This window comes from Microcaecilia unicolor, chromosome 12, assembly GCF_901765095.1.
Source record: "Microcaecilia unicolor chromosome 12, aMicUni1.1, whole genome shotgun sequence".
In the NCBI taxonomy this organism is placed as follows: domain Eukaryota; kingdom Metazoa; phylum Chordata; class Amphibia; order Gymnophiona; family Siphonopidae; genus Microcaecilia; species Microcaecilia unicolor.
In genome coordinates, this window is record NC_044042.1 from 5,633,771 (window position 1) to 5,659,508 (window position 25,738).

The window sequence follows — 25,738 nt, forward strand, 5'->3', positions numbered from 1 at the left end:
AAAAATTACCAACACCTTAAGGGCGTCTTGACCCGAACAGATTTGAGAACCACTGCCTTAGGTTAACTAAGGCATTGGCCATTCAACATTAAGGCACACGAAAAATTAACAGCCAAAGCAGCTTTGTAAATAGGCCTCTGGAATATTAACAGGACACTAGTGAAAAGCAGACCATAGGACCCGAGGTTCTGAAGCTCTTGTCCAGCAGGGCCGTGTAAAAGATCAGACTGGTCTGATATGCTGAAGGGATTCTAACTCCAGCAGGAGTCACAAAGCTGTTCCCTAAGTCCCATAAAAGGATCAGCCGCAGTAATTTGATCATGGTTCTGCCAAATAACTAAGAAAAAAGGAGGCCATCTCAAATAAAAAAAATTTATTTTCTAGCTAAAGACAGCAGGGTCCTTTTTGATGAGAAGTTGCTTTAGAAAGATCCTGTTGCACAGTTGCTCCAGTGATGGGATGCAGACACGGTTCCAGTCCAAAACGGTTTCACTTCTTTTTGCTGGACTTCGATGCTTTCTCCAGGCCTTGGACGTATTTCCGAGGCAGGCTGTATTCCTCTGCAAGGAGATTTACAAAAGGTTAGTGACCTTCTAAGGAGGCTGCTTCATGGGCCAGCTCCTCCGTGGGATTAAGATATATAGCACCACAATCTCTAATTAACTGCAAGAGCTTGTTAACTCTACGCCAGGATTTCTAAGAGAGGGAAAAGGATAGTAGGTGGCACTGATGGGCAGACGGGTAGGTAAATACCATACAGCCTATCTGTACCAACTAAGCAGCTCCACAATCTCGTCTTCTGCCTCAGGCACCATCCGCACACCCACCACCCTTCCCATAAAGAAATATCCCTGCTCACCTTCATCGTAAGACCCTCTTCTGGTCCAGAGCTTGGCCCCCTCCTATGAATTTATGCCACAGAGAGTTTTAAATGTCTCTTTAGCGGCCCTCTCCCACCATTCTTCCAAAGTATACATTTTGAGATCTTTAAGGCCCTATGATTTACAACAAAGACCACTGACCATTTTAACAGCTGCCCTCGGAACCAACTCCATTCTGTTCATGTCTTTTTGAAGGTGGTCTCCAGAATTGTACACAGGTCTGACCAGAGCCTTATACAGAGGCGTTATCACCTTTTTTCCTACTAGCCATTCCCGTCACCTTATGCTCAGCAGATACAGCTTCCACCCTTCTTTCGTGTTCAGCAGCACTTCACCCCTGTACTGCTCCGCAACCTTGGGTTTCTGCAGATGAAATGACCAGTCTGCACTTTTTTTTTTTTTTTTGCTACGCTCTAGCTCAGTCAAGCTTTGCTACATCCTTCTTCCTGTTTTTCACACCTTGCAGCATGTCTGTGCATCTATTTCTTTTGCCGATTTGGGTATCATCCACAAAAGACAAACTTTTCCCTATTGGTTTAAAGCAACGTTAACAAAAAAAAAAAAAGGGGGGATGGGGGGCCCTCAAAATGATCCCTGTGGCACAACACTGTTTAACATTCCTTTACTCCATTTTCCGCTACCCTCTGTTGCCACCCCTCATCCAGTTCCTAAATCATCAGGTCATATCAAGGAAGCAGAGTTTATTTATTTACCGAAGTCATCCATGAGGAGCGACACCTAAAGCCTTGCTGAATTCCACACACGCTAATATAGCAACTCACCCAAAGAAACTGATGTGACCTACTTCCAGTAAAACCATGCCAAAAAGCAGTTGATTATCCCTAGTTAAGGGAAAAGGATGTTTGAATAGCTGGGTGCATGGCTAGCAGCTGAACCATCCCTGGTTCACAGTCCTATTAGGTGACTGGCCTGTGTCTATCCTCTGCTCTGGTCCTGCTACTAAACCACCTCTAACATTCACAGTGTGAACCAAGCGACCCACCTCACCTTCAAGCCTTAGTAGACACCCCCTGTTCCAAACAAGCACATATATAGAGCACCTGACTAGCCCAATTATAGCTATTTATGCATAAGCCACTGATATTAATGTCGGCATGAACTTTAGTACATAAGAATAGCCATAGTGGGTCAGGCCAGTGCCCCACTTCCAACAGTGGCCAATCCAGGTCACAAGTACCCGGGGCAAATAAATGAAGCACGGGGGCTCCCCTGCCTGTCATATTCAAACATCCATCGAGGACCCCATTACTCACTCACCTAGCAGAAGCTTGTCTAACGCACGAACTTGGTTGCCTTGGATCTGGACCTGGGCTCTGTCCTTGGAGCCAGGAAGGGCAGTGACGGTGGCGCTGGCCTGGACTCGCTGCTGCAGCACAGCGGCAACAGAATGTGGGTCCAGCGCATACAGCTCAAGGTTTTTAATCAGAGTCACCTGCATAGCAAAGGAAGAGAGACTTGTGTGAGACTGGGAGAGGCGGGGCTCATTACCATATCTGTACATTGTACCTAGCGCAAATTCTGTCTGACGAATGCAAATAGTACTCAAAGCATCCTACCACTGACTCTGTCCTCACAAGAGGCGCGCAGCGCAGGGCCTGACTGCAAGGCAAAAGCATTACCTTTTTATTAGATGATCTCTGAGCCACAGTGATGTCGATGGGATCCAGGCTTCCTTTCCTAAGCATGGGCTCCTGGCCATGGAAGGTGACCTGGTAGAAGGGCTGAAGTCTTTCCATACACCTGAAATGAGGCTCATGTTTAGAGGCAGGTTGGAAGCTGTACGAGTGACATCTGAAAAGGTGCTTAAGAATATCAGCCTTACTTGCACCTCTGATGTCATTTGCATGCCAATGTTTTCCCTTTTGCCCACGTTCTAAAATGGAAAATCACACCAAATACTGATTTATTTTTTTTTTCCAGTTATACTTCTGAGATTTTATACAAATTTTTATTTAAAAATTTATTTAAAAAAAGGGACACAAGGCAAACTGAGATAAGAAAATGCGGTACCCCAGTTAATCAATGAACATGAAGCAATTGAAGGGGAAAGGTTCCCATTTCTCCATAGACTGGCAGGATGAGTCAGCCACACACTGGTAACAGTGTTCGACAGAGACATGGACGGGCTTATCTTTCCTAGAACTCAGAAGAGCCCAGAAAGGCCTTTCTAAGCAGATACACATACTTGAGAGGAAACGGGTGTGAATCTGTGTATTTTTCTGCTCTCCTTTTAAAAACCTTGGTTTTATCTAGGGCTGGACAGAGGGTGGTCTGGGCCCCCCCTCACCCAGCCGCTGCCTGACACCCCCCCCCCCCCCCCCCCCACTGCCCTGATCCTAGCTCAGGGGTCCTGGTAGTCTGGTGGCCTCTGCGGGGAAGAACATTCTTTCCCGCCTGCTGGCACCGCTGTTTTCAAAATGGCGGCCGAGACTTCCCGCGGTAGTCTCATGGGTCTCGACAGTCTTCCGCAGGGAGTCTAGGCCGCCATTTTTAAAATACAGTGGTGCTGGGCGGGGGAGGAATAGCGGCAGCCCAGTGGGCCAGGCAGGAAAGAACACGTTTCCCCCCCCCTCCTGAGGCTACTAGATCAGAGCCTCTGGGCCCCTTAGAGTCTCTGGGCCCTTGGGCCATTCCATGCTTCCACCACCCTTTCCATTAAATAATACTTTATTGGCTTCCTCCTAAGCCTATTCCCTCTTAACTTCATCATATGCCCCCTTGTTCCAGAGTTTTCCTTCAGTTGAAAAAGGCTCACTTCCTGTATATTAATGCCCCTGAGATATTTAAACGTCTCTTTCATGCCTCCTCCTCTCTTCCAGCGTGTACATGTCAAGATTCATAAGTCTGTCTCTATATGTTTTATGTTCAAGACCGCTTACCAATTTTGTAGCCGCCCTCTGGACCGACTCCATCCTGTGTATATCTTTCCGTAGGTGCGGTCTCCAGAACTGCACACAGTAGCCTAAATGGGGCCTCACCAGACTTATACAAGGGCGCTATCACTTTTCCTGCTGGTCATCCCTCTCCTTATGCACCCAAGCATCCTACTGGCTTTGACCGTCGCCCTTTCTACCTGTTTGGCCACTATAAGGTCATCAGACACAGTCACTCACAAGTTCCTCGGTACCTTCGTACACAGAAGCACTTTACCCCCTTTATTGTACCTTTCCCTCGGATTCTTCTGACCCAAGTGCATGACCCTGCATTAAATTTTAGTTGCCAAATATTGGACCATTCCTCCAGCTTCGGTAGGTCCTTCCTCACGTCATTCACACCTTCCGGGGTGTCCACCCTGTTGCAGAGTTTGGTATCATCCGCAAGGAGATAAACCTTACCAGACAGCCCTTCCAAATATCACTCACAAAGACATTAAAAAGAGCCAGCCCGATGACCGATCCCTGCCCTTTCTTCAGAGCAAGCTCCATTTAACACTACCCTCTGTCTCCTTCCATTCAACCAATTTTTAACCCAGTCAGTTGCTCTAGGACCCATACCAAGGGCACTAAATTTATTTATCAGTCGCCTGTGCGGACCCGTGTCAAAGGCTTTGCCAAAATCCAAGTATACCACATCCAGCGCCCCTCCCATGTCCTACTGTTTGGTCACCCAGTTGAAGAAATCAATCAGATTAAGCCTAGCCTCTCCAGGTGTAACCATAGGCCTATCTGCAGAATGAAGCCACAAGTAGTGTAAAGGCCCATGGAACGTCTCAACAGGTCACTCAGGTCTTTGCAATAGCACCAACCACTATACCACTGGCTGCTCGCATACTTCCACACTTTAATCTAAACAAGGTTCTGGATAAAATTTCCTATGCACACTTTTTTATATATGAGGAGGAAAAAGCCTCGAGCAAACTCCTGGACTCAACATACGGTCGACACGGAGTTGGACTTCCTCGTCATCGGCAAAAAACCTCCTGGGGATCTTACTGGTACATTTACTGTATTTCACACTCACAGACTGGATATAAATTCAAACTTAGCTTAATAGTCTTGGTCTTAGTGCGTCTCTCCAAAAGTTGACCGTGAGCTGGTCTTAGTGCGTCTCTCCAAAAGTTGACGGTGTACACCTGACCTTGACTTGTATCTGCCATTTTCAGGGTATAGACCGTAGAAGTCTGCCCAGCACTAGCCGCCTCCCAACACCAGCTCTGCCACCCAATCTCGGCTAAGCTTCTGAGGATCCATTCCTTCTGAACAGGATTCCTTTATGTTTATCCCATGCATTTTTGAATTCCGTTACCGTTTTCATCTCCACCATCTCCCGCGGGAGGGCATTCCAAGCATCCACCACTCTCTCCGTGAAAAAATACTTCCTGACATTTTTCTGCTCCCAGTTACACCCTTATAAAAAGTACCCCTGTTCCTATGTGAAAGGGGTAGAGAAGAGGCGAACTCTATTTATTATTACCTGCTGAGCAGATCTTCCCACTTCAGCTTGGCAACGTCGCTCTGCTCCGATTTCTCCAGCACACAGTCACACAGAATGGGATTGATGGTTACAAAGCTAAAAAAAAAACCCAATATGATTTTAAAGATGGTAAATAAAACTCCACCAGCATAAGGACCAAATACAAAGGGAACATTTCTGCAGTAAAAATCTCTGTGTGACACGTGTCGCTTGCCCTTTGTTTCAGGCATGGAGTAGTTACTGATAGTCAAGGAAGTGCTTCGTCTGGGCCTGTCCTGGTGCTCCCTGGAACCTTACCTGCACTGAAGCGTTACTAACAATGAAACTGCAGCAGCTCCCGGCCTTCCAAAACAGTTTTAGCTCAGGCTCAGCGTGTCGTTTTGATTCCGCCTACTCACTTTTTATTGTCTTCATCAACAAGTTCGTTGCTTTTCACATAGCTAATGATAATGCTCTTGACATCACTGCTGGAGAGGACGTCCCCTTTCCTGAAAATAGCAGAACAAAAGGGAAACAGCTGTGTTGCGATTCTGTCTCTCAGACCCGTACCAAAGCATAATTCTTTAAATAAAAGAATTCTGTAAGATGTTATCATCGAAATCTGATTTTATATGGCCTAGTCATCAGGAATCAGAGCCGTATCTTCAGAACATGTATTCAGTTTTGGGACAGGAAGCCCTTTGTTCACCTTGCTGGTAACAACAGAGATGGAATTACTCTTGAATAAAAAAAAAACAACCTTATATTTCCAATCACCTATTCGTTTGTGTTTGGCAATGCGACGGCCAAGCAGGACAACTCTGTTGGCGCAACTGGGGTTACCTTTGTCCTGCCTCCTGGAAGAGGGGCAACATCTTAGCAGAAATGCCGTAGAGCGGGACGATGTCAGGGGGGTGGTACGGCTGGTCCCCCGTTTTCTCCTTGCTCTTCTCGAGATCTTGTACTGTGCATGCTGAATCCAGGGCAACAAAGGCTCGGATCCTGAAATAAAAAGCAGAAAAGTACTTTTCCTTCATATTTATTATTACATTTGTATCCCGCGCTTTCCCACTCAAAGCAGGTTCACTGCGGCTTACATAGTAACAGGGAATACAGAATATTGTTAGAGAAAGTAAAAGTTAAATTTCAAACATATAAACGGCGAGTGACCGACTCACTCGCAAATGCACAGTAGAGACTTCCCTCTGTCCCGCCCCCGTGTGAATACATGACGGGGGCGGGACAGAGGGGGAAACTGCGCAAAGCCGCCGAGGTCTCTACCACTGCCCCTCCGCTCCCCCCACCCGGTGTGGCCGCCGCCAGCCCTCCACCCGGCCCAGGCCCTCTCTCCACTACTGAACTTACATCCATTCGCCGGAACGCAGCACGCACATCGGCTGAGCTGCCGTCCGCCTTCCTTCCCTGCCTGTGCCCCGCCCTCGCTGACGTTACGTCACACGAGGGCAGGACACAGGCAGAGAAGGAAGGTCGACGGCAGCTCAGCCGATGTGCGTGCTGCGTTCGGGCGAATGGATGTAAGTTCAGTAGCGGACAGAGGGCCTGGGCCAGGTGGAGGGCTGGCGGTGGCGGCGACTCCGGGGGTGAGTGGGGGGAACGGTAGCGGTGACCTCGCTGGGGGGGGGGGGGGGGGAGGCCAGCGTCGACCTCTGAAAACCCCAATACCAGCCTGTTTTAACGGGCTCAACGGCTAGTACCAGAATAATAGAAGAGATGAGTAGGTAGAGATAGGCAATGGAGAAGGGAATAAGGTGGGAGATACAGTCTGGGTCAATGTCGTTGTCACGTGCATAAGTGTTAGGTAGATGGGTTCATAAGATTAGTCTGGGTCATTTGGGTAGGCTTGCTTGAATAAATGGGTTTTTAGTGCTTTCCGGAAGGGTAGATAGTCACAGATTGATCGGATAGGTCTGGGGAGGGCATTCCAGAGTTGGCTGCCTAGGAAGCCATTCATATTGTGTTTAGAAAAAGAAGAGTAGAAGAGAATCAAATCAAGATAAACTGCCCAATCCTTGTTCAACCCTGCTATGAAAGCTTAACCAGGTGAACAAGACCTAAACAATAGGCTTTCTTTAATCCTGATGTATTGTTAACCCCCCTCCCCCCCCCCCCCTTAAAAAAGATTTGTTTTCTGGTTTATATTCATGCATTTTCTTAACTGCCTTTCGTATGCAAATATCAAAGTGGTTTACAAAAAAACAGATAATAAAAGAAAGCATTTCAATTCTTACCCAAAGCCTCTACTTTCAGCTCAATCTTTTCTTGTTCTCAGTGGGAGCTAAATCATAACCCACAGCTAAAGTGTTTCCAGAAGTATTTTATCTGCACAACTCTACCAAACCCTGCAGAGCACTGCCTGAATCACTGTTGTAATTATACAGAAAAGATGCCCTGCCTTAGGAGTTCTCCAGTAAGGTTAATTACGCTATATGGTAGGTGATGAGATAGCAGGCACTGAACCCAGAGGGAAAGGGCTGAGCAGACACCTGGAGCCCTGCCACACTGGTACCACCTATTGCATGGTCAATCCCCGTTGAGGCTCTCCCATTAAAATTTGTGTACTACCCGCGTCCTGCCACAGCCACCACCTACGTTTTCCATCTGTCTGCGGTAAGAACAGCAGCTACATCGTGTCTTAGTGTTAAACAGCAGCATCAGATAAGAGAAGTATAAGGGACAAAAAGGTTTTTAAGAGTGGCAGAGTGGCTTAGTGGTTAGAACTGCAGGCTGAGAACCAGAGAACGTAAATGAAGAAACAGGGAAAAAACAAATCTCTATGACGTATCCAAGTGTCCTATCTTGGTGCTTGATTTAGTAAAGACGATTTTTACATCAATCCACACTTTGGAAGTCATTCAGTCACCCCCTACTTTTTTTTTTATGTCTGAGAACAAGAGAAGGCAGAGTTCAAATCCCACCTCCCTCACTTGCTATTGCTTCAGTTACAGACAAAATAAGCCCTCTTAGGAAAGGACCTGCCAACTCCCCCTGAGCTCATATCTGAAGACGTGAAGAATGAAATCCAATCCACGTGGAGAAATTAGACCTTACCTGATACATTTTCTTTCCATTAGTCCTTCCCACTATTTCAGAACCTGTGGGATAGTTGTGTCCATCAACCAGCAGGTGGAGATAGAAAACTGAGTTGACATCTCTCTCTTGGCATCCAGTCCAGCTCCTCAGTATATACGTAGACAAGCAGTAAGAAAAAACTGAGAATAAACACAACCTAAAGCAACTCACTAACCTAACGCTAACCAGACGAGCGAACATGTGTGGACACTTCATCCCTAGAATGAGCTGAACACCGTCGCTTGAAGGCCCAGAGTGGCCACTTCAAAGGCTTGTTTCCGTGACCTTCTAGCTTCCTATCCTGTAGGTCATTTAGGGTAATGGCCCCCTCCAACGGCAAGGTGGTCTTTTTAGTAGCCACTGCAACAAGGGAGTCCATCCTGGGAAGCTGCAGTCTCTCCTTCTCCTCCAGAACCAACAGGTAGAGGCCAAGCCACGGCTCTTCCCTCTCAGCCTTGCATCTAGCGAGACCCATTCTGCTGTAATCAGGTCTTGAATGTCTGGATGCATCCAGGAAAGCTTTAGAAGGACCTCTAAGCCCACTCATGATTGACGAAGATGGAACTCCCAACGCTGAAACAGAAGGCTCCTCAATGGAAAGCACCGCCAAAGCCTCAGAAATAAGAGTGCTGAACTCCTCTTTATGAAACACCTCAGTACTTTCGAGTCATTTCCTTCTTCAGGAGGGAGCTCTCCCTTCTCTAATGGTTCCTTCAATGATGGCCCCTCTGCTGAATAGACTGAGGCCACATCAGATAAGAAGGGACAAGCAGAGATAGACCTCCAGGGGTGGACAGATGGGGCTAAATGAGAACTCTTAGGAGCCAGAACACCAATGGGGTGAGAAACTGAAGCACCTTGCAGAAACTCTGACTGTCCCTGCTTCAGTAAACAGGCCTGGTATAAGAGCAACATAAACTCTGGAGAAAAGAAGGAGCCCAATATTGAGGCCTTTGGTTGTAAAATGTCAGCTGTACTCCGTGTATGATCAGACAGAAGTTGCTCCCACTGCCAGTCAGCCCCAACAAAACTGTGCCCGTTCCCGCGCTCTTCTGCATCAAAGTGTGCACCAGCCCTGCTGGAGAGCCTGACGTATTTGGATTCTGTGCCAGATCCGAAGATGTGCTTGCTGCTGTTTCCCCTACATCCCGCACTTGCATGCACTGCAATGCCCCGCAGGTCAGTGTGTCCCACAGCAGGAAAACCGCTTAACTGCCTCTGTGGGAGTTGCCATTCACCCTGACTGGCACAAGTGCAGCACAACCCAGTCCCAAGCGGCAAGTCAGGAGCCCTCCCCTTTACCAAGTAGAACCTGCAGCTGTCCAAACGGTTCTGAGTCGAACTTTAGTCTTAGCCCAGATGAGAGAGGATCAGGACCGATACTCAGCGCCACACTCTCCAGTAAACCTTTGTGCTGGAAAAGAAGAGCTCCACAGGAAACAGGGGAGAGTTGAGGGAAGGGAAGAAGAAAACTTCAAGAGGCACCAGAGACAGGGATCTGAAGACCTCCAGATACGACTCTGCAGACTCAAGCCACTGGCAAAGCTCAACTAGGGACCAGGTGCAAATCATTCAGAACCAGAGACTGAAAAGTGTGTCCATCTATCTCCTGGAGACAGAAAATACTGAGGAGCTGGACTGGATGCTAAGAGAGAGATGTCTCAGCTCAGATTTCAGCTCTCCATCTGCCGGTTGATGGACAAAACTATCTCACAGATTCTGGAACAGCGGGAAGCTATGTAATGGAAATGAAAATTAATCTTTCTCAGACCAAATGTTTTCAGACTGCATGACTATTCATGGCGGGCACCCTAAAAATAAGGATCTGTCTGGATATTGTGAGGATCCAGGAACAAGGAGTGGGAACTGGATCATGCTCTTCAAAAAACAGACTCAGCACGCCAGAATGAAATTGTACATCTATATAAATAATTCTCACATGGAACATTCTGAAGCTCACTCTGTGGGAGGGAAACCCTGAAGCCCTGCAGTGTTGGTAGGCTAGGCTGTCAGCAACACTCACTCTCACTCGTGCACCCCTCACTGCCAGTCATAGACCCGCCCTCAGCCACGTCCCATCCGCACATAATTCGCAGCCCCAACGTTCTAAATGAAGCCACCACCTGAAGTTGAGGCATCGAGATATCCCCTTTGCCCATGACTGTTTGCCCCGCCCTCGCGTCACTACGTGATGATGAGGGCGGAGCTCTGACACGCGACGAAACGCCAACCTCCAACGTTCGATTGTGCCTTGGACCGCACGCAGAGGAACTTAAACACAAAATCCTTGAAGTAGCAACGCCGCGAATGCCAGCACAGGACTTCGGCTGACGGGGGTTGAGGTCCCCCGTCAGCACAGGTACTGGACGGCGGCGGGGGACGGTTTTCGCCGCGAAGGGGGGGGGGGTCGACTGGGTCACGGAAGGGGGGGAAATGGAGGGACGGCAGAGTCTGGAACAGCGAGGGAGGGTGGGGGATGGCCTTGCTAGCGCCCGTTTCCTTCCCTTTTGAAACGGGCATTTTTTACTAGTTTATTAATATTGACTCAAACATGGAACCACGTTTCGGCACATGCGTGCCTGCCTCAGGAGTCTTGATGCGTATATTTGATGATCACGTTTGTCGTTGATGATACTTCTCGTGAAAAGAGCATGAGCTGGTCTTTAAAAAGACCGTTGGTGAAAGAAACTATAGTTGAGCAGCCTGTAAAGTGCCAAATCCTGTTTTAAACAGACTGCTCAACTATTGTTCCTTTCACCAACGGTCATTTTAAAGACCAGCTCATGCTCTTTTCACGAGAAGTATCATCACCGACAAACGTGATCATCAAGTATACGCATCAGGACTCCTGAGGCAGGCACGCATGTGCCGAAACGTGGTTCCATGTTGAGTTAATATTAATAAACGCCTACAATTTCATTCCAGCGTCCCGAAGGTCCTGATCCAGTTCCCAACTCCTTGTTACTGTATTCTATCTACCTCGTGGGATCTGCGTTCTTTCCACCTTCTGTGGATATTGTGAGGACCAGGTGAGAGAAATAAACATGGGTATTTCTTACTTACTCTGGATGCTTCCAGTCCACATCTACGATGCTCTCCACGCCTTTGCTCAGCTCCCTCACCTGCAAGATCTTTCTATTCTGCATGCATTGCAGAAACCTGGACAGCTGTGTGCAGAAGACAGGAAACAAAGACCATGTCAGAAACAGCAACAGCCTGCAATCCACAGCAACCAGCCAGGGAATGGTGGCCGACACCAGTTCTCACCTTCTTGTAACTCGACTTCTTAATGTCCACCTGTTTTCCCTCAGGGCTGTTGTGTTGAGAGAAAATCAATTCAATACACACACAAAATCTGTACTGGAATGAACCAGCATGCACATATGGTTACTATACTGGGTGGTATGACAGCCCCAATGGAGAGATGACAGGGCAACTAAAGATGGCAGAGGCCAACTTATTTTTATCAGAAGTGGGGCTTGAAGATTCCCTTAACCCCCCCCCCCCCCCCCCCCCCCAACTGCTTCTCCAAAAACCCTGATCCTGCTGCAGAAGCACAGAGTAAAATATAGGAGGAACACCTTTTCAGACCTCTTTCCGGTTTCCCAGTCATATCACACAGATCAAGTTTATTTTCTGTTCTACTAGCCAGCAGCGGCCTAAGCAGCTGGAGCTTCAACTAGTTCTGAGGATGTGATGCTTTTTTTCAAATAGCTTTCATCAAATGCACTCAGCCTGTAAATATTTTATTACCAAGAGCTGAACATGTGATTGCGCAGGAAGGTACTGGTGAGGAGAGGTAGGTCTGACTTCTTCACTCTGCTTTTCAAAGCCTGGAAAAAGCACTGAAGCAGCAGCTCATCCATCAGTTCTGGGGAGGAGGAAAAAAAGCAGAATTTAATAGTACTCAAATGTGACAGAGCTTCAGAGCTGACACCAAATCACCTGAGCCCATGTGACTGAAACTCCTGTCACTGCGGGGATGGAGAAGGAACATGGTTGGGTATTTGGCTTTTTCTGTATTCCTGTGCACATCTCCTTTTTCATTCATGTCTGTGATGTCTACATCCCCTTTGTCCCCATCTCAAAGGCACACGGTTAAGCCGTAAATTACAGAAGGCGACAGTCTGGATGTTACTAATTGGATCGAGGTCCCCAGCTCCTCCTGCCCTGGTACGGACAACTGTCATCCCTTCAGCTAGGTTTTTGGTCTAGGACAGGGATTTTTTTAAACATGGTTTTGAAGCAGTGGCGTAGCTACGTGGGGCCAGGGGCCCCCATAGATTTGGCCCTGGACCCTCCTGCCGACGACCCTCTCTCCCGCCGTTGCCTGGCTTTGCTGGCGGGGGACCCCAACCTCCGCCGGCCGAGGTCCTCTTCTTCTCGCAAAAGGCTTCCTTCTGTTTCTGACGTCGTGCAGGATGTCAGAAACAGAAAGAAGCCTTTTGCAAGAACAAGAGGACCTCGGCCGGCGGGGGTTGGGGTCCCCTGCCAGCAAAGGTAGGTGACGACGGGTTGGCGGCGGGGTGGGGGGGGGTGTTGAGAGGGTCGGGGGCAAAGTTGGTGGTGGCGGCGGGGTCGGCAATGGTGGTGGTGGTGGGGGGGCTAAAATGTGCCCCCTCACCTCGGGCTCTGGACCCCCCTCCCGCCGAAGTCTGGCTATGCCCCTGTTTTGAAGTACCCTCTAACCTAGGGGTTCTTTACCAGGGGTGTGGGGAAGAGGTCAAATGGGGTGCAGGAAAGAGTCTTGACCGTTTACAACGATATATGTTAGATTTCATTTTCTTCAGAAGCATTAGGTACAATTTATATAGCACTGTAGTTTGAAGTCTGACTTCTCCGATAGTGTTAGCCGTGTGCTATTGTAATTATAGCAACTACCAGCGACATATGAAGTTGTCAATAGTCACTAGTGGACATGTGATTTAGCAACTGAGAGGGTTTCGTTAATCAGTTAAAGGGGTGTAGGAACAAAAAAAAAAAAAGGGTTAAGAACCTCTGCGCTAGCTTACTCCCAAAGAATAATCCAAAAATTGATTTTCATATAGTGGTAACACTTTATGAAAAGCTCTCTCGCACATCCTCAGTGTGGACAGCCTAAAAACCAGACAGAGCTGATGATAAGTAATTATAGCAGCACTGCAAATAGGAACTGTGGTTTAAGAGAAAGTTAAGTCCCCACAGAGTGATGGATCCGCGACTGGCTGGATTCCACAAGCTGCGTCGTCTTTGTGGTAGGGAACAGCGACAATCTGTACAAATGTGGCTACTGCTGGGAATGCAGAGGGATCTACGAGTGCTGACTGAGTGACTCATGGAGGGAGATGGTATGAGAGTTCAAAGGGCAGGTACGGTCCAGTGAAAGCTTTTTGAGGACTGGTGCAATCACAGCACATCTGACCTTTCATTCTACCACACGTTCTGCTCCCTCCACCCACTGAGAAGGATATGCTGCCTATCAGAAGTAACTGGGCCGAGTACGGTACCTTGTGAGCTTCTGGGCTCCTCCATGTCGCCCTTCTGTTCAGTCGGCTCAGCATCTTTCACATCTTCTTGCGGCGGCTGCACTGCATCGACCTCCGCATCCCCTTGTTCCAGCTGCAGCAGATCATTCTCTGCTTCCTTCAGACTTAGGCTCTCAGTGGCTGGAGACTGCTCATGCGAAAGAGTGGTTGGTCTCTCTTCTTCATTGCCATCGACAGCCTTTGTGGTCTCCAGCTCAAGGGAAGGAATTATAGGCGGCAAACATTTCTCTCCCAAAGCCCTTCAAACATAAAAAAGTGTCATTCAGATTTCAAAGTGATTTTACTAACCCCAAAAGAAAACCAACATCTCCTTAGACGTTTCTTCGGTTCACTGTAGCAGCAGATTATCAGTCACCCCAAAAAGGGGGAAAACAAATGAGCAGCAGCAAATCTATTTCATCTTAAATGAAGAGACCCATAACCCACAGAGCAGCCGAGAGCTGGCAGGCACTGCCTCCACTCCAAAATCCATTCCCAATTTGGAATTCCCGCTTTTGAAGTGCTCACGTTACAACCTCAGAATTCAAGGCATTGATCTGGGGGCTTTTTCTTAAGCCAAAGTGTTTTGTTCTTTCTGAAGTACATACCGTGTGCTTTAAATTATATAAGAATGTACAAAAATCAATTCACCTCCTTCCTTAATATGAGAAATTTTGAGTCATAATTTATAATTTGTTATAAATGAATAATAGAATCTCATTTCAATGTACACAACTGCTGATAAAAGAACAAAAAAAAAAATCTTAGCAATGACCCAGCTATCCTTCTGTTCTCTGCAAAAAAAAAAAAAAAAAGTGTGCTGATTTCATGTACAGGCCCCATCTCACCTTCATGAAATAAAACCAAAATGGTGTGGTAATCTTGGGCAAGGAACTCTCAGGTTCACAAATAACACTTCCCATCACCATCTCTATAACTAAGCACACTCCTGAGTCTCACTTTTAAATGACACATTAAAAACAAAAGCAGAGTTTAGAAAAAAGAAAGGAGATCTTATCTGGTAATTTTCATTCCTTGGAGTTACTTTCAGACCAGTCCAGACTTGTGGGTTTGTGCTCTACCACCAGTAGATGGAGACAGAGAACCACTGGCTTGATGACAGCACCCTCTATAAGAGCTTGTACAGTCCATATCCAGAACAGGTAAGATGTCTTCATCCCTCCAGATCATTCCAATCGTGTGGGAAATACCAAAGCAGTAACTAATGAGGGTGGGACCATGACAAGCCTGCATGCAACACACTGGCCTCAAACACAGCATCCTGCCAAGCCCAATCATCCAACCTACAATGTAGAGTGCCTAGGTGATGCTTTATAGATCCCCTACAGTGGCACCAGACCATGCCCTGGCCAAGATGCCTGCACCCTAGACAAATGAATTCTCAGACCAAGAGGAACCCTGTGCCCATGCACATGCTCAGTTCAGGTTTGTGATTTTCACTCTCAGGATGCTCAACATATACCAGTTGAGAGATATTGGTCAGATTTCTGGAGTTTCTGAAACTCTGGTAGCCTCTTTGCTATCTCAATGAAGTTCTTTAGATCCATGTCCAACTATGTTGTTTACAAAGCTTCCTTCTGATGCTTCACTGTGGATTTCAATTGTTATAAAGCATTGTTTACAATATGGTTTTTCTCTCTCTCTCTTCTACAGACCATCCTGGATAAAGGCTAAAATGTCAGAGTAGAATGAACTGGTCCAGTGCCCTGATTCTGACACCAGGCTTCAAAAACCCTCCACACACATATGTACGGTAGAAAGGTTTATTTTATTTTCCAGGACCAGCCCACCTAATTCCCGTCTTCTTGCTTAAAAATCTCTCTTCATATCCAAATATGTGCATTCCTTTTTTCTTTTTCTTCCCTATATCAAAAGAAATGGCACAGGCTTAATCATCTACCATCTGCTGGAGACTAGAGTGTTGCACGGGGACAGAAATCTTACCTGTCCCCAATGGACTCTTACCCATCCCCACCCAGTCCTGCAAGAATTTAATGGTACGTTAAAAACAATTCCGGTCGGCGAGCTGCAGCACTGCAGGCAAGGAAAGAACAAAAGTTGGAGCTTGGAACACTCTGGTGAACACATGTAAGACTTGTCTCTGATTCACTGGCACTTTGTGCTGAGAGGTCACCACATGATGCTTGCTCCTGTGTCAGAGCTGAGGTCTGCACGTCAGACCGGGAGCAAAAAGGATTAATAGTAACATAGTAAGTGACGGCAGATAAAGACCTGAACGGTCCATCCAGTCTGCCCAATAGTCACACATTATCAATTCATGATTAAATAAACAATGATTATATACTTGATTATGGTCTTTCTTTGGCTCTTCTGGGACACAGACCATAGAGTCCATCCGTCCCTATTCTTACGTTCCAACTGCTGGAGTTGTCGTTGAAGCCCACTCCAGCCTATTCGTCTTCTCATTTGTGAAACATAGACCACAAAAGTTTGTCCAGCACAGTCCTCATATTCCAGCCACTAAAGTTGCTGTCTAAGCCATTTCCAGCCCATCCTAATCCAGATTGAGACACAGACCATACAAGTCTGCCAGGTATCAGCCCTAGTTCATCACAGCCAGAGTTGCCATCTAAGCGTCACTTGACACATCCACACACATGCAGCCATTTAAGTTTAGGCATTTTATAACTTCCATTTTCTAATTAGAGATCCTCTGGGTTCATCCCACGCCTTTTTGAATTCTGTCACCATTTGTGTCTCTACCGCCTCCTTAATGAAAGACTTTCCACATCTGTGCTGTTAAATCAAAGACAATGAGACACCACTCAAAGAACTCAGTACTCGGTAGGTGCGCGGCTGATGCAGGTGCAGTTTACGCTTAAACAGGAACCGCTTCCGTCCCCAACAGGAACCCCACAGAAACCGCTTCCGTCCCCGCATGGCCCTCATTCCCATGCAGGGCTCTATGGACTGCACAAGCTCTTACAGAGGGTGATATCGTCAAGCCAGTGGTTCTCTGTCTCCAATTGCTGCTAGGACAGTGTAAGCTGACTGGCCTGCAGGGATAAAGAGGAAATATGTAACAAGTTTTGGATGGTACATCTACTCTCAAGCAGAGAAAGAGAGGGGAGAAGTGTGGAAAGACATGGACATGCTTCAGTGTCAGACCAGCTGATTCCAGATGATATCCAGAGTTTGAGTACTCACCATAGCTGGTCAGTGTAGGTATGCAGAACAGTGACTCCCTTCCCTTTCATCCCTGCACCCAGCATCTCAGCGGTTGACATGGTGGCAATACCTACAGCTACAGGAGCTCTGTAGAAAATTTCCAACAGTGAGCGGACATAGGTTAGACACAGAAATATCAGAAGTGTTAACACAAACACTTCAGAGGTTAGGAGCTCTGTAGAAAATTTCCAACAGTGAGCGGACATGGGTTAGACACAGAAATATCAGAAGTGTTAACACAAACACTTCAGAGGTTAGGAGCAAGCCACCGTTCTAACCCTGTGAGCAGACTGTTTTAAGAGTGAGTGAATGTCCACGTAGGCTTTGTATACCCCAAGAGTTTCCCCCATTTAAAAATGAGATATTGCCTCTATGAACATTATGGCTGTCTCTGTAGTTCACCAGTAAGCTAAAGTGTGATTAACGGAGGAAAGAGCTGAAGACTGCCTTTGTCCATCTACACAACTAAACACTGCTGTAACTCACTAAATGTTTACTCATATGGATCTCACATAGAAAAAAAAAAAAAGAAGAAGAACCCCATAACTTCAAAACAAGTCACGTTACTATGAGAAATGATCAACCAATTTATGTACAAAGTTGTCAAGGCATACGCCTTCCAACACTACTCCAGTCTCAGCCCAACAGAGGATCCGGCATACAGAAATACCAACATGTAGCAATACTACTAAGCTCTCAACAAACCCAAGTATTTTTTCACGGAGAGGGTGGTGGATGCTTGGAATGCCCTCCCGCGGGAGGTGGTGGAGATGAAAACGGTAACGGAATTCAAACATGCGTGGGATAAACATAAAGGAATCCTGTTCAGAAGGAAGGGATCCTCAGGAGCTTAGCCTAGAATGGGTGGCAGAGCTGGTGGTTGGGAGGCGGGGCTAGTGCTGGGCAGACTTATACGGTCTGTGCTGGGGCTGGTGGTTGGGTGGCGGGGATAGTGCTGGGCAGACTTATATGGTCTGTGCTGGGGCTGGTGGTTGGGTGGCGGGGATAGTGCTGGGCAGACTTATACGGTCTGTGCCAGAGCTGGTGGTTGGGAGGCGGGGATAGGGCTGGCCAGACTTATACGGTCTGTGCCAGAGCTGGTGGTTGGGAGGCGGGGATAGGGCTGGCCAGACTTATACGGTCTGTGCCAGAGCTGGTGGTTGGGAGGCGGGGATAGGGCTGGCCAGACTTATACGGTCTGTGCTGGGGCTGGTGGTTGGGAGGTGGGACTAGTGCTGGGCAGACTTATACGGTCTGTGCCAGAGCTGGTGGTTGGGAGGCGGGGATAGGGCTGGCCAGACTTATACGGTCTGTGCCAGAGCTGGTGGTTGGGAGGCGGGGATAGGGCTGGCCAGACTTATACGGTCTGTGCACTGAAGAGGACAGTACAAATAAAAAAGTAGCACATATGAATTTATCTTCTTGGGCAGACTGGATGGACCGTGCAGGTCTTTTTCTGCCGTCATCTACTATGTTACTATGTTAAGTGAGAAGTGGGGGGGGGGGGGGGGGGGGGGGGGGGGGGAAGTGATCAGAACTGATATCGAAAACAAAAATGAACTTTAGAATGCAACACCCAAGAATAATTGTGACACTGCTACAACTTCTTTGACACCGTTTCCCCTTTCATAGCTTTGCAATCAGAATTCTGGTAATTTATTTTTAAATAAGAATTGTATATCAACCATTGGAAATGAAAATATTTTCATTTTGGAGAGAGAAAAGCTTAAGTTTGTACCTGTTGCCCACTAAGGTAATAGCACAGGTATTACCCTGCTGTATCTGTGGGAGACCAGAAGGTGGCAGTACAACACCAGGCAGCATCAGATCTGCAGGGGGGGGAAAAAAGTCAATCCTAGGTAAATTCTTCTCCTAGGAGCCAATGCACAAAGCTCACTGTGCTGCTGGCCTTTGCTTCAGACTGGTTCTAGCCAGGCTAAAGCAAATATTATTTAGCACACAATGCACAAAGGGGTTTTCTGTGGCTCTAAGGCACTGTTTTCCAAGTCAGTCCTAGAGTACCCCCTTGCCAGTCAGGGTTTCAGGATATCCTTGGAGGCAGTGTATGCGAATCAATCTCAAGCATATTCGTTATAGATATCCCAAAAACCTGACTGGCAAGGGGGTACTCCAGGACCAACTTGGGAAACACTGCTCTAACATGTGTCATTAGCAAACACCAAGAGCCCCGTGCAAATGAGTTCATTAGTATTTTAGTGAACATTCTGGGCGTTGCTCAGCTCCAGAGCGCCTACCTCTAATTAGCTAACTTTACAGCTGCTATGGAGCTGCCAGAACAAGAAGGTAACAAGCTGGAAGTTCCAAAGGATGCCTGCCTGTGCTCCCTACCTCTCCCCCCCCCCCTCTCGCTGATAATTTCCTGGTGGTACACTGGACCGCACCCCCCTCACCTCCCGACCCTCCCCTGAAAAAATTCCCTGGTGATGCAGTGGACTGCACACTACTCAAAAGAGTAAGACCTTGCTTCCCAAGAGACATATTTCGTAGTCAGGTACAATCTTTGGTGCTACGTCAATTAGACTACTGCAATGCACTTTACGCTGGCTGTAAAGAACAAATCTTTAAGAAACTTCAAACAGCCCAAAACACTGCAGCCAGACTCATATTTGGTAAAACTAAATTCGAAAGTGCCACACCCTTAAGAGAAAAATTACATTGGCTTCCACTCAAGGAACGTAGTATTGTGTTCAAGGTCTGCTGCTTGATTCATAAAATTATCTATGAAGATGCCCCGGTCTACCTGTTAGATCTTATTGACCTACCACCCAGGAATATTAAAAGGTCTTCACACACATTCCTAAATCTTCACTTCCCTAACTGCAAAGGACTAAAATATAAGTTAATACATTCATCCAGTTTTTCTTACATAGGAACGCAGCTTTGGAATGCATTACCACTTGATGTGAAAAAAATAAGTGACCTTATCAATTTTTGGAAATCACTGAAGACCTCTCTCTTCAATAGAACATATAACTACTCTAGTACATTATTATTTTAATTGTTATTTCATTATCGATCTTGTTATACCTAATGTTACTCATATTCTTGTGTTATTAATTGTATTTCTATTCAGCCATGGCAATAGCCAGGGCAGTGCAATGTAAGCCACATTGAGCCTGCAAATAAGTGGGAAAATGTGGGATACAAACGCAACAAACAAATAAACAAACTCTGGTGGTCTAGCAACACCTCTCCTCCCTGGTACCTTAAAAAAAAGTTGGACATGAGCAACAGCTCCTCCCTCCTGCCTTTGCTTTCAAAATGGCCCAGCCCCTGCTCGATGCATTCTAGTATGCACGAGGCAGGGAAGGTGTCGTCACAAGATCACCAGGGTGAATTGCTGGGGTTCAGTCCACTGGATCACCAGGGAATTTTGTTACGGGGGATTGAGAGATAGAGGGGAGAGCTAGGAGGCGGTGGTGGTGGGGATCTGGGGTCCAGTGTATCGGAGCTGTCAAATGTATTTGGCACCTCGGACTCGCAAACAGCGAGCAATGCACAAAGGGGGGGATCCGTGCAGCTCATTTGCATGCAATCCCCTTTGTGCACCACTCGCTGTTTACAAGTCGCTAAATTTTACTGAGGCAGCTGTATCTTTCTTACCTGCTCCTCCGGCAAGTTTCTGCAGCACAGGGGGCCATGTCACAAAAGATGGAAGAAGGTCTGGATAGGACCAAAGAGTGTACACTGGCCAGAAAATGAAACATATATACACATTAGCATTATACATGACACTCCCATTCTCCATAAAGTGCTCAGTCATACAGGACAGCTAAGAGTCTATACATCCTCATTGGCAGAGTTCCTGGGATCTACATGAGGGTGAGTACCACTGCCTCAAGTATGCGTGTGTTTTTTTAAAACTATAACAGCTCTACTGTCAAATGCATTACGCAGTAGAATCCAGAATTAATTCTTTTACTCTGAAAAACTCATGAGCTAAATACTATAACTGTGTTTGCTCCAGTTAGCTGCTGTTTCCCCAACTTTTAGTTTACTGGTCGGGGCCATATTGGTCCTTAAGAAAAGTGGGTAGTTTACAGGCTGTGGCTCCTTTTAATACCCAAAATAGATATGGAAAAAAGGATGTGTGAATTATCTTTAAAACACCTACATCTGAAAAAGAAAACTAAGCAGACTCAAAAAGCTTTCTTTCCTACAACAACTCTGGGGCAATTACACTAGTTTAATAACACATTTTCACAACTTGTACAGCACTGTGGGTAATTACATGTACAATACTCTGGATTAATGCTATCACTAGCACCTGTTGGATAGAGCCTTCGTTCCACTTCGAACAAAATTGGATTCCTGTTCTGGACATAAACAGTCACAGCCTCTCCCTTATGCGTGTACAGCTTCACCAAATTCAGCTCTTCTTTGCTTGGTATGAGCTCGGACAGCTTCTCACTGCCGAGTGCTGGGAACGCAGTTACCACATCTGCTCGCAGCTTTCTCCTGAGAGATACAAAATACATATTCAATCAGTGCTATCAACGCTTTACCTACACAGTTCATTCACTGAAACATAAGAGGATCAAGGAGACTCAAGTGGACATCTAGCCGCCCCCCCCCCCCCCCCCTTCATTTAGGCTCAATGTACTGTGTTGTACCAAAACCAGAGGGAAGCTGATTGCTGTAGTCCTTTTTAAAACCATCGAGGATCGGCTGTGCTAATATTTTCCTCTTTTAAGAAAGGTTATATAACAGGGCGCATAGAAGCACATACTGTACCTAGTAGTGGTGTAGCCACAGGTGGGCCCACCCACTTAGGGCTTAGGCCCACCCAACAGTAGCACACGTTTATCAGTAGCTGGTGAGGATCTCAAGCTCCGCTAACCGAAGACTTCCGCCTAATGGTAACAAAAACGCTACTCTCAACGATACCGGAACCTGCGCACGCTCAGTTTTCAGCGCATGCCTTCTGCAAACTGCCAAGGTGGAAAGAAGCGTTTTCCTGCCAGCTTAGATATTTTTTGGGTGGGGGTGGGGGGAGGGAACACTTGGTGCCCACCCACTTCTTGCCTAGGCCCACCCACAACCTGATGTCTGGCTACGCCCCTGGTAAAAGCAAGATATGCACCTTCTCTCTCACACAGAGAAAGGGTGGTAGTTGTTACACGGCACTAATGATCACATTGCAAAGAAAGGCCGGCAATCCGAAGCGGTCAGTGGGAAGAGGCGCAGGGTCGTGTGCAGCCACTCACCTGTCCGACCCTTTCACGACCGTGTTGGATTTCACCCTGAAAGCCTTGCAGAACATGTCTGCGGCCCCCGGGGCGTGTGGGGGGAACGGGCCACAGAGAGCGAAAAAGCCACTCCTGCATCACTGCCTGGGCGCCGCCATCTTACTTCCGTACCTGAAAAGAACTTCCAGCCACATTCCCCAGGCAGCGCACGTGCAGCGACCGGGTGACGCCGAGTAACCAATGGCAGAGCGAGAGCGTGAGAGGGCGCAACCAATGGCAGAGCGAGAACGTGGGCACGCGCAAGAAACGCAGCCAATGCGAAGGAGGTTTAATAATACCGGAGACAGCATGAGCCTATCTGGCCAACTCTGGGGGGGGTGGGGGGGGGGCTGAAGCCAGTGGGCGGAGCTTGCTGATCCCAAACATTGTTTTAGTAAACCTCCTATTCTTCTTTCTGTTAGGGGGGTTTGGGGAGTTTTCGAGGGGTCTGTGAAGGGGAGAGGGTTATATTCAAAATGTTTTGTCACTGCTCCAGAGCTTGTTTTGTTTGCAATGCTGTATTGTGGATTTCAGTGCTGTGCTATGCCTTTATTTTTCCTTATGATGACAATAAAGATAGGTCCCAGCAAAAAAAAAAAAAAAAAAAGCACAAAGGGCCTTTAAAAACGAAAGGGAACAACCTTGTTTCATTTTTTTTTAAAACCCTTTTTAATAGTGAACTTTGATTGAAGGAAGACCCGACACGGGCCGTGTTTCGGTGCTACCGCACCTGCGTCAGGGGTCAACCAATGACAAAGGAGGCTTCAACAGACTAATTTCAAAAGGATGATGATTTCCAAAATTGTGTGTGTGATGTGTTCCTCCAAATACAATGCAGAGCTCGCACACATCAACAGTGTTGAAGCCTCCTTTGTCATTGGTGTGAACCCTGACGCAGGTGCGGTAGCACCGAAACACGGCCCGTGTCGGGTTTTCCTTCAATCAACGTTCACTATTAAAAAGTTTTTTTTTAATGAAACAACGTTGTTCCCTTTCGTTTTTAAAGGCCCTTTGTGCTTTTTTTTTTTTGCTGGGGCTTTTTCTGTACTTGGTTCCCTCTCTCTGTTACAATAAAGATAGGTCTACATAAAAGCAATAGCAAACGCTTATGACTGCTATGTGTGCCTGTTTATTTATGTATTTGAAAGCTTCCCGTATTTATGTCTCTCTCTCTCTCTATAGATGTATAGATAATGAAATAAAATTGAAAATCACGAAAAATAGTGTAACTCTGATTTCTCACCACACAGTCCGAGCACCAGCTGGCTCCTTGCTGGTTGGGGGGGGGGGGGGGGGGCACCCGAGATCAGGGCCTTAAAAACAAAACCAAGTTTTTAGTCACTGAGCTGAGCACAGGCCTGGGCTGGATAAAAATCCAGAAGGCTGCAGAATTTTGAACAGGGACTTTTTACTGTTTTTACCACTCTGCACACTTTTCTCTGTTAGTCCATAAGTACATAAGTACATAAGTAGTGCCATACTGGGAAAGACCAAAGGTCCATCTAGCCCAGCATCCTGTCACCGACAGTGGCCAATCCAGGTCAAGGGCACCTGGCACGCTCCCCAAACGTAAAAACATTCCAGACAAGTTATACCTAAAAATGTGGAATTTTTCCAAGTCCATTTAATAGCGGTCTATGGACTTGTCCTTTAGGAATCTATCTAACCCCTTTTTAAACTCCGTCAAGCTAACCGCCCGTACCACGTTCTCCGGCAACGAATTCCAGAGTCTAATTACACGTTGGGTGAAGAAAAATTTTCTCCGATTCGTTTTAAATTTACCACACTGTAGCTTCAACTCATGCCCTCTAGTCCTAGTATTTTTGGATAGCGTGAACAGTCGCTTCACATCCACCCGATCCATTCCACTCATTATTTTATACACTTCTATCATATCTCCCCTCAGCCGTCTCTTCTCCAAGCTGAAAAGCCCTAGCCTTCTCAGCCTCTCTTCATAGGAAAGTCGTCCCATCCCCACTATCATTTTCGTCGCCCTTCGCTGTACCTTTTCCAATTCTACTATATCTTTTTTGAGATACGGAGACCAGTACTGAACACAATACTCCAGGTGCGGTCGCACCATGGAGCGATACAACGGCATTATAACATCCGCACACCTGGACTCCATACCCTTCCTAATAACACCCAACATTCTATTTGGTAGATTAAGAGAGTCTGGGGGAGGGGGGAAGATGGAAAGGGAAAAGAGCTTTAAGTTTTGATTAGCTACCAGTTAGGCATGGGGCCTCTGTGCGGCTGCCCCCAGATGCCCCTGTTCCTACTCAAAAAGCACCTAATCAGCTGAAAATAAGCTGCTTAGAACAGAAGCCCTGGTTAGAGGTAGCATGTCAGTTAGTCCCTGTCTCAGCTTCTGTTTAAAGTATTCTATGAAGTTCTCAATATGGAAAGAAGTGAAGTGGTAGCTATGTTAGTGCATTTTTAAAAGTAATAAACTGAAATGAAACAAAACATGGAAAAGAAAATAAGATGGTACCTTTTTATTGGAATAACAATACAGTTTATTTATTTCTTTTGGTGCATTTGTACCCCATATTTTCCCACAGGAGCAGGCGCAATGTGGCTTACAATAATTCAAGAGGAAAAAAATACAATGCAAAGATGACTCAGTTTCAGATTGCTTACACCTCTTTTACACACCTTTTTTTACAGTAGTAGCTCAAGGTGAGTTACATGCAGGTACACTGGGTATTTTTTGATTAGCTTTGGAAGGTAAGCCTTCTTCAGATCAGAAAATATGAAAAGAGAAACCATGAAAGTGGACGTGAAAAATAGGACTGACATTGCAGTTCCTTCTGCGATGTTTGTACACAAAGACAGAACTGAGCATAGTAGTAGCAATCCTAAGCACTTCTGACTGTAGGCCATTTTGTGGTAAAGTGTTTGGAGTTCTTTTCGGGGTGGCTCAGGCTACTCAATATTATCTTCCTAATCAGCACAGATTTTCATACTTTTGGGGATATACCTTGGATTCACGGTTGCCACTGAGAACATCCTGAGGCGCCCAATGACCATTTGCTATTTTTCACCACAAGGTGTCTCCAAGGGTCTGCTGTCTTTGCACAATGAAAGTATAGAACGTATGTCAGATTCTAGAGACCATTATTTTTCCAATAAAATATAACCCACAACATGAATCATTCTGAAATAGGTTCTCCAGAACTGCAAAACCGTATCAAAACACCATTGCTTTTTAAAGTGCCTATCAAGAATGTGGCTAAAGGTTCTGCAATTAACCTGGCATTTTCCAGCTATTTATGCCGGATTTTGCTTTAACTCCTTGAAGGACATAAATTGTTCCATTTTTGAAGCTTCTCTTCTAAAGGTGGAGACCGACTTGGGAATAAGGAGTCTCGAGGCAAGAAGGGAGGCG

General features: G+C 46.6%; 1 protein-coding gene across 1 annotated transcript; it reads right to left on the bottom strand.

Annotated features, from left to right (window-relative positions):
• Positions 1 to 358: 358 nt before the first annotated feature.
• Positions 359 to 22,491, bottom strand: EIF2D (eukaryotic translation initiation factor 2D). Its single transcript, XM_030220763.1, has 15 exons — positions 22,327 to 22,491; positions 21,387 to 21,577; positions 20,723 to 20,806; positions 18,837 to 18,927; positions 17,078 to 17,185; positions 13,871 to 14,148; positions 12,138 to 12,255; positions 11,652 to 11,697; positions 11,448 to 11,551; positions 6,138 to 6,296; positions 5,714 to 5,803; positions 5,316 to 5,411; positions 2,522 to 2,642; positions 2,160 to 2,334; positions 359 to 560 (listed from the first exon to the last, which is right to left on the bottom strand). Exons 1-15 carry the CDS (start codon positions 22,380 to 22,382, stop codon positions 490 to 492), a joined length of 1,788 nt encoding a protein of 595 aa, XP_030076623.1. The 5' UTR covers positions 22,383 to 22,491; the 3' UTR covers positions 359 to 489.
• Between the last annotated feature and the right edge of the window lie 3,247 nt (positions 22,492 to 25,738).